General features: G+C 42.7%; 1 protein-coding gene across 1 annotated transcript; it reads right to left on the bottom strand.

The window, feature by feature from the left end:
- Positions 1–35: 35 nt before the first annotated feature.
- LOC102228649 (store-operated calcium entry regulator STIMATE-like) lies at positions 36–6,542 on the bottom strand. The gene is made up of 8 exons (XM_005809694.2): positions 6,179–6,542; positions 5,266–5,314; positions 5,087–5,182; positions 4,775–4,896; positions 3,909–4,021; positions 3,221–3,304; positions 3,006–3,137; positions 36–1,079 (listed from the first exon to the last, which is right to left on the bottom strand). The coding sequence occupies exons 1-8, from the start codon at positions 6,375–6,377 to the stop codon at positions 969–971; spliced, it is 906 nt and encodes a 301-aa protein (XP_005809751.1). The 5' UTR covers positions 6,378–6,542; the 3' UTR covers positions 36–968.
- Positions 6,543–9,537: the final 2,995 nt, after the last annotated feature.

The raw sequence follows: 9,537 nt of genomic DNA, 5'->3' as shown, positions 1-9,537 counted from the left end.
AGGTGTCGGTGGTAAGAACTGAACTCCACAGCAGCTCTGGTCTCAGAATAATCATGTTTATTCCGGTTCAGAGCAGAGCAGGACTTTGGGTCCGACCGGAACCAGCAGAACCTTTCATCCTTTGGTTTATTAAAAATACGTTCAAGCACAAATAAAACATGAAACAATCAGGAATAAACAGCAACATAGAAATATGATTATTAAAGTATCGATCCCAGAATAGAAGTTTCTCAGTAAACAAATAAACGTGATTATTATTTTACTGCACAGATTATGAAACATTCCTTTATGTGGAGTTCCGATCATTTAAACAATTCATTCAAGACAAGATGAATTCTACCAAAATCATTAAAGAAATTATTTCTTAACCCAAATATTAGTTTTTAATTATGTAGAAAAACATCATTATTCTTCTTATAACATTTTCTATGATTTACCAACCAAAGAGATTCTGATTCTGGAGCTGCAGAAGAATGTTTCAGTGGAAAATCAGGTGGAAGGAAAAACTTCAGTGCACTGAGCAGCAGAGCAGACGGATTTGTTTCTGGACAGCCGGAGGTTCCCAACAGAACCGCCTCAGCTTAAAGCTGATTCACAATGAAGGCAGAAGGAATGCAAAATAATCAGGTCAAAGGTCAGAGGTTAAATTCTGTTAATAATAATCAGATGGATCTCTGTCTGAGGATCATCAGCTGCTCATTTCTAATAACTTTATTTTTTGATAAACTCATTTTTCCTCCTGAAATGCAGAACCATTCTGATCCGGATTTACTGCATGAGCAGAACCTGAGGTTCTGGTTCTGGACCCCACAGAGAACCGTCACAGTTCTGATGATGTCATCACTCCGATGATGTCATCACTCCGATGACGTCATCACTCTGATTCCTCTCAGAGTTTCTTCCACCGGAAGGCAGGAAGTTGAAGGCCTAGTGATGAAGATGAGGCTGAGGCTTTGACTGGACCGTTTCTACACCACCACCCAGCTGGGTCTCAGCGGCCCGCCTGAGTACTGAACATGGACCCGCTGCTCTTCATCCTCCTCCTCTTCCTCGCTGGAGTCGCTCTCAGCCAGCAGAACCTGAGGAAGGAGAGCCGACCAGTTATCCCAGTTCAGCATTCCCAGTCTGGATGTTCTGGATCTACGACTCCAAACCGTCACAGGAAGTGACATCACTCCGTATTAGAGTCCATCAGAATTAATGAATGTAAAACAACATGCTGCTGTTTATTATTATTATCATTATAAATCATTTAAACCAGAAAAGTTCGACCTGCCAAATTCAATCAGCAACATTCATCTGTTGCTCAGCATCTTTTTATGAAATCTGTTCATCATTTTTATTTTCTGAAAATAAAGATTTTCAGAAAAACAAAAAGAAATCATATTTTTGTGTAATCGGTTGTTTTCTGTTTTGTTGGCCTAATTTGATCTGTTCTTAACTTTTAATCCGGGTCCAAAAAAATCATTTCAAGGGCCACAAATGGCCCTCAGGCCACATTTTGGACATCCCTCTTCTAAAGTGTATTTTTGTTCCTACAAACAGTTTTATTGCTGCTTTTTTCTATGTGATTTATAGTTTATTTTTTTGTAATAATTTTTTTATTTAGAAAGACAGATTTCCATCACATTCGTTAATTCTCCGGTTGTACATGAGGAAACAACCGGAGAGTCCAAGTGATTTTGTCCACACTGCACTTCTGGTATTTTCCATTACAGACTATTACTAATATTTGTTGTGAACGATAACAAAAATGAACAGAATCGTGATTTATAGTTTAAACAGCTGAAATACTCCTGCAGTTGAAAGCTGAACGCTGCAGTGAGCATCAGTGAGTCACACCGTGAGCGCTGCTCTTCCTCCTCTGCTTTCCATCCCATCAGCCTGCAGACGCTCCATAAATGTCACTTTTATTCCCTGGATGAAGGCTCGACTCATGGCCGCCTGGCAGCGCGCCACAGAAGGAAGAAACAAAGCCTCTAATCCCGTTACGCACAAAGGTCACGACCCCTGAGATGATGGAAACTGAAAACATGGCCTCTGTGTTCAGAAAACTGATTTCAACAGAGAAATGTGAGGAGAATAAAAAACCAGGTCAGTTTAGGAAACTGCTCCGTCTCACCTAAACATGAATTTCAAACAAGAACCCTGAGATAAAAACCTTTAAAATAGAAACAAAAACCAAAGTTGGACCGGAGCATCTAACGGAGCGTCTAACGGAACGTCTAATGGAACGTGGACCGGAGCGTCTAACGGAGCGTGGACCGGAGCGTCTAACGGAGCGTCTAACGGAGCGTCTAACGGAGCGTCTAACGGAGTGTGGACCAGAGCGTCTAACGGAACGTGGACCGGAGCGTCTAACGGAGCGTCTAACGGAACGTCTAATGGAACGTGGACCAGAGCGTCTAACGGAACGTGGACCGGAGCGTCTAACGGAGCGTGGACCGGAGCGTCTAACGGAGCGTCTAACGGAGCGTCTAACGGAGTGTGGACCGGAGCGTCTAACGGAGCGTCTAACGGAGTGTGGACCAGAGCGTCTAACGGAACGTGGACCGGAGCGTGATGGACTGGACCGTTCCTCTGAGCTGCAGCGACAGACAGGGGCCTCTCGGGGCCCTGAGGTTCTCCCACTGCCTATAAACACGTTTCTACATTTTTAACTGTTTGGTACAGAAACTGGATGAAAATGGATTTTTAATTATGTCTGTTTGTGTAAGAGGAGACGAGAAATAAAAACTTTATAACTCAAAAATACTCCAAAGAGTTTGTTTTTTTGTTGTTGTTTTTTACAGAAACTTTCTGTTTATGTCTCAGAAAGAATGAAAATAGATGGAAAGTTTATGTTTGACCTGTTTTGATTTTTGTTCATAAGTTTGAGGTTTATTTATATCCTAACGAAAAAGATAAAACTTCAAATATTAACAAACCTTAAAACTGAAACACTTTCAGCTCCCATGTCCTCTAGGGGGCGTAGTACAGAAACAATGAACCCGGGTCATTCTCACCTGAGCCTCCTCGCTGCTGCCCCCTGCTGGCAGAGCCTCGGCCTTCTCCGTGGAGTCCCCGCTGTGCTCCAGGCCCGTCATGGTCTTGTACTTCCTCATGGTCAGGCTGTCCACCACCCAGAACATGACGGCCTGCAGGGGGCAGCAGAGGAACAGCATGAAGCCGCTCTCTGTCCGAACCGAGCCGAACCGAACCGACCGTTAAATCAGCTTACATTAACGATGAACGGCACGATGAGCATGACCAGCGCCAGCTCCAGCTGAGGGTTAGCGATGTAGCTCAGCAGCACCTCCTGCAGCTGGAACAGAGGAACTACAGTTAACTCACCGCCCGGCGTCAGGGGAACATCCAAAGTAAACTTTCCTCCACATCAGGAATGTTCTTAAAGGACCGGTGATCAATAAAACTATTAAAATAAAAATGAATAGCCAAGTACGTCTTTAGTGAAATATTACTGAACTCATCAGGATTCAGGATTATTTCCAATAAAATCACTGATTTGGGGCTGATTTAGAAATATTTGTAAGGAATTTTGCAATATTTGCATTTACGTATGACAGTAACTGTAAGGCTGAGCAGTACAGTGTATGCATTAGCAAAATATTGTGAAGTTTTGATTTGTACTTTAATTTCTGCAAAATAAAACTGAAAACTGATTAATCAGTAAACAGATAAAATGGTGTTGATGTGGTTAATGAAATGATATTTCAGCTCAGTTGTAATATTGAAGGTAATATTCATGCGTCCCTCTGGAGGGCCACAGGAGAAGCTGCGGCGGGCCGGATTTGACCCCTGAGCCTTCAGTTTGACACACGTGATGTGAAACATGCAGGATGTTGGATCTTCAGGACCGGATCTGGACAACAAGTCCCAAACTTTCGGTCCATTTTGACCCGTCTTACTCTGGACCATCCGGGGACGAGCAGAACCAGGCTGATCACGCCTTTCTCCAGAACCATGATGAGCAGGTAGACGCCGCCCTGACCCAGCCACGCCGCCGCCTGCGGAGGGTCGCCTGGTGGAGAGAGACGTTCACAACCTGAGCTGATCCAGCCACACAGATTGGGTTAGTTCACCACAGCACCCTCTAGTGGCAGACGCTGGAACTACACCTCCTGCCTTCACTTGTACTCAGACTATTTTAGTATCGATTATTCTAACAATCAATCAATTCATCAGATTTAAAAATAGGAAATTCTGCAGATTTTTCATGTAACTACTTAAGCCTTTTTTTCACAATATTAGAAATACATTAAAAGATGCAAGTAAACAAATAACTCAAGTACATTTTTGAATAATAATATTTTCTTACCTAAAACGGTATTTCGTCATGATAGCATTTCTTTTATGAATGCTAGATTATTTGTATTAAAGCATAAATCTGCAGCTAAAACATTCTGTCTATTAATGTGTTGATTATTGTTTGTATTAATAAGGTGATTATTTCACAGAACGTGAAGCAGATGAAGCTGAAGCTGCCACTAGAGGAGTTCTGGTCGAACAGATTCACAGGAAAATAATTTGTTTTTATCTTAAATGTGAAATGTTGATACTTATTGTTGAGTTTTGGCTTCATTTCTGCTTTGTCGTGTTCTTCTTTCATCAAATGTCTGTTTTTAGCGTCTGTTTACTCCAGTTAACAATTAATCAATGAATAATCTATGTGACGGTTATTTAAATCATTGATTAATCGTGATTAATCGTGATTCAGCCAGCCGTTGGTGTACTTTCTGTGTGTTTTCTCATGAGCTGAAGGATTTCCTCTCACCGTATTCTCCAAAGGAAAGCAGACTCCACTGCTTGATCTCCACCAGTCTGGAAACCAGTTTCACGGCTGCCCAGATCACCAGCATTCCCAGTGTCGCATCCAGCAGGAAGTTCATCAGGTACCTTCAGAGGAAAACACCGGAATAACCACATCGCTGCTTTTTTAAATTTCTGTTTGTTTTCAGGATTCTGGCTCACGGGGGGGGGGGAAAAAAACCTACACTTAAGGAAGTTAGACTAGAGATTAGCGACTGCAGCTAGCAGCTATCAGCTAGCGTAGTGTCGGGTCGGCCATGTTGGATTTGGGACTCACAGAGAGCAGGGATCCTCCTTGGTGAGCGTGGACAGGAAGACGTTGGCGAAGTGGATGAAGAGCGCTCCGATGGCCTGCTTGGACGTGTCGAAAAACCTGGAAATGACAAAAAACCTTAAAAACGTTTTTAAGGTTTAACTGTTTTCTATCCGGACAGTAAAAGCAGGAAGTGGTCTGACCAGATCCTCCAGGGCCGCCTGACGCCTGCTGGCTCCCGGAAACGCTTCACTGCAAACAGACACAGGCTGCAGATCACACGCCGACTTCAGGAGAAAAGCTTCATGCTAACGTTTTATTTACATCAGAGAAACACAGATATTTATTTCATGTTTTCATAAAAAGCTGTTTTATGTCTGTAAATAGTTTCAAATAAATTCATTGTTATAAAAACTGTACAGATGGAAATGACCAAAGCATGACTCTCCCGCCACCGTGCTTTAGAGCTGCTGTAATTCCTGATTCTGAATATTCTGGAGCCAGACCGGATCAGAACCTCACACTTCCTGGAAAATCCTGGAATCTGACTCCAGACTTTTCCAGACGGGGGCGCTCTGAGCCCACATGGAGAGAGGAAGACCTTCCTGCTGTGGTCAGGATGAAGAATCAATCAGCCTGATTGAGCAGGAGCTGCAGGACTCTGACCGATCAATAATCAAAGATAAGAAACTCACAGAAGAAACAATCAATTCCTGATGAACCCGAGAGCACGAGCTAAGGTCAAAGGTCAGGACTCTACAACAAGACCAGAGAATGGGCTGACTGGAACCACCTCAGAGAGGATCCACAAAGAAACTTTCAGAGTGGCCTAGTCAAAGCCTGGACCTGAATCTGATTGAGATGAGTCTGTTAAATCCATCCTGCCCACCAGAGCGGGTCAGAACTCTGAGGTTCAGGTTCGATCCAGAACCGGGCCTCAGATCAGATCGGTTCCGGACCAAAGACCCGATTCTGCTCGAATCTGTGTGAAACTCGTTCATTCTGGGTGGAGAAGTTCTGGAAGCGGTTCTGGTTCCGTCCAGTGGGAATCAGATGCCACGTTGGCTCATGAAGGCCGTCCAGGACCAGAACCAGAACCCTCCAGTCGATACTCACACATCAGCGTGCTGAAAGCCACGACGGCCAGCAGAGCCTGGATCAGAACCCCGAACCGGTCCGTCAGAGCTCCGTTATCGCAGCCGTGTGGCCCGGCCTTGTTAATGTCGGACATGTTGGCCACCACGACCGGACCGAGGTCCAGAACCCGCTTCACCAGAACGACCCTGTCGAACCCGAACCGCTCCATTGCTGTCATTAATCCACCCCGACTCGGTTCCGTTTGGACCGGCGCAGCCTGCGGTTCCGTTCTGCTCGGTGCCAGTCCAGAAAGTGGCTACATCCCGAGGAGTTCAGGCGAACCGCAGCATCGATGTTCCGACCCACAACAACAGGGATGGACCCGCCGGAAAGCGGCGCAGCGACACCAACACCAGCTTCCGGTGAATCCGTTTCAAAATAAAAGCACCAGCTGGAACAAACTAAAAGAGACGGATCAAACACTGATTATAGAAATATTTTATTCTAAAATATATGACAAAAAACCAAATAAAGACTGAAAATATTAATTATCTGAGAAATTTTAAACTAGGAAAAAATTCGGAAATAAAGTTAAATATTTTAGTGACAAAAGTGAAATATTTTCTGATATGTCTTGAGTTATAAGGGAAAAAAACCTAATTAATATCTCTATAAAGCACAAAAATCACCTGATTGTGATTAAAAATCTTTAAAATTGGGACATTTGATAAGTATTTATTTTAAAACTGTACTCAAATAAAAGAGACTTTTATTTTGGTATTAAAAACCAGATATGACGTATTTAGTTTAAATGAACTTTATAGATGCTGAAGCGATGCGCTGTTAAAAAAGATAACTCCTTACAGATTTGTTTTGTTGTTGTTTTGATGATTAGATAATAAACTGAATATTATTAAAACAAAAATAACCTGAGATGAAATTTTAAAAATAGTTTTCAAATCATAAATTTTATTGATTGTGAGTAAAATAAACTCTCTCCTAACGAACCGTCTGCCATGACTGGAGGAGTTCTGACCCCTGCTGGAGGTCAAGCCGCAGCAATTCAATCAGATTCTGTACTTTACTTTGACTAGGCCACCCTAAAACATGAATTGTACTGTTTTTTCCTGAGGTGAACTTGCTGGAAGTCCGGTTGGAGCAGAACTCATGGATCCATTTAGTTCTGCTGGTTCTGAAGCAGCACCACACCGGGGGGGTCGTTCTGGTTCTGGAGTGTTGTGTTCTGGACCAACTTCAGTCCAGAGAATATTTTCCCAGAAGTCTTTGTGTTTTTTGGGTCATCAGTGGAGTTAAATCAGAAACAGGAAACAGAAATAGTTCTGCAGAACCGGGACAACGGGATCGTTTCATGAAAATAATGAATCCAGAATATCGAAGAATCAAACGTTTATGTTTACGGCTCAGGAAATTAATCTGCTTCATATATCCCCACAAATCCACAGATGACCCAGATTCTTCAGGGGTTCACAGGAAAACCGGCCCGGCCAGACGGAACCGACCCGAACGGCCCGGTTCTGCCGGGTTTGGGCAGCATAGTGACCATCCAAGAACATGACTTTACAACCTGATAACAGAACCGATGAAAAATTATCAAAATATGAGAGAAAATGAGCAAAACGAGAAAAAAATATTTTTTAGTTTTTGAAAGAAAAACGATAAAAAATTTAAATCTGATTTTATAAAAACCAAGAAACGTTTTCAGATGACAAAACCTGCAGCAGAACCAGAACCAGAACCAGAACCAGAACCTGAACCAGAACTAGAACCAGAACCAGGACCAGGACCTGAACCTGAACCAGAACCAGAACCAGAACCAGAACCAGGACCTGAACCAGAACTAGAACCAGAACCAGAACCAGGACCAGGACCTGAACCTGAACCAGAACCAGAACCAGAACCAGGACCTGAACCAGAACTAGAACTAGAACCAGAACCAGAACCAGAACCAGGACCTGAACCAGAACCAGAACCAGAACCAGAACCAGGACCTGAACCAGAACCAGAACCAGAAACAGGACCAGAAACAGAACCAGAACCAGAACCAGAACCAGAACCAGGACCTGAACTAGAACCAGAACCAGAACCAGAACCAGAACCAGAACCAGAAACAGGACCAGAACCAGAACCAGAACCAGAACCAGAACCAGTGAGGATAAATCATGGATAATTCTGTGTAGCTGATCGTTTCTCTGAGTTTCTGTCTGACCGAGTCCAGATTCCCAGAACCTGAAAATGAGAAGAAATGTCCAAAAACCACAAAATAGTTTAAAACATCGAATTTGGAAAAATAAAAATTCTGATTGATTTGATGAAACACAGAAAGTATTCACGCCCTTCAACCTTTCTGTGTTTCCTTTGTTTAAACTCTCAGAGATTTTAGTGAGACTTTATGAGGCACAGCGAAAATCATTCCAGGGAAATCTGAAAAGTGTGGCATGCATTTTAGTCGGAAACCCTTAAATGAATTATGAATCAGGGTTTGGTTTTAGACAACACCCTTCATTCTTCGCTGATGACAGAATGTCTAGTTAGTTCTGAACATGAATATTGATATTTGGGTTCAGTGGAGAACAGAAGCACGTGTCCGCCTGCGCGCGCTGGAGGCTAATCCTCTTCCTGCGCGCCCGGAAAAGCTCCTTCTCGTGCAGATTAAACGGAGCCACGCTTCGGCCATCTGTTCCTGCAGAACCGGCAGCTTCCTCTGCTGGTTCTGGACGGGTCCAGGCCACGCAAAGAAACTCTCAGCCGGAGGAAATCATTCAGCAGGAGCTAAAAACACATCTATTTATTTAAAATAAAAACATTTAGATTATTAAAAATAGATTATAATCTTTCCAGCGTCATTTATTTATTTTATTTATGCATCTGTCTGTCGGCTGAACTTTATTCAGTTTCTGTTCCTTAAACTCTGTCAATCATTTAACTGGGATTTTGTTGGGAAACACCGAGAAACACATTAAAATCATAATCTTTCTGTTTCATAATCATTTCCAAAGGTCAAACTTCCAGAGAGGAACTGATTTATTTTTATTCATATTTAAATTTCCCATCAGACCTGCAGCAGCTTCCTGGTGGATCAACATCTTTACAAAGTCACATTTTTCATCGGTGAAAATTACAAGTTTGGTTTAATGATTGTTTATAGTTTAGCAAAGAGCCTCGTGAAGGAAGAAGATGTAGCGTGGAGCCACAAGGGGGCGCTGTGGGCCGCGAATACTGGAAACACTGAAGGTGTAAAGAGAAAAAGTGAGATTTAAGAAAAAACAATAATAATAACACAAAGAAAAAAATATTGAAATAAAACCATTTGAATTACCTGGAGAAAAAATAAACCAGTAAAGAGTTGAAGGAGAAAAAGACATGTTGATTCTCTGACT

This window comes from Xiphophorus maculatus, chromosome 17 (genome assembly GCF_002775205.1).
Source record: "Xiphophorus maculatus strain JP 163 A chromosome 17, X_maculatus-5.0-male, whole genome shotgun sequence".
Classification (NCBI taxonomy): domain Eukaryota; kingdom Metazoa; phylum Chordata; class Actinopteri; order Cyprinodontiformes; family Poeciliidae; genus Xiphophorus; species Xiphophorus maculatus.
The sequence above is the reverse complement of the archived record's forward strand: the minus strand, read 5'-3'. Positions and strand labels throughout refer to the sequence as shown.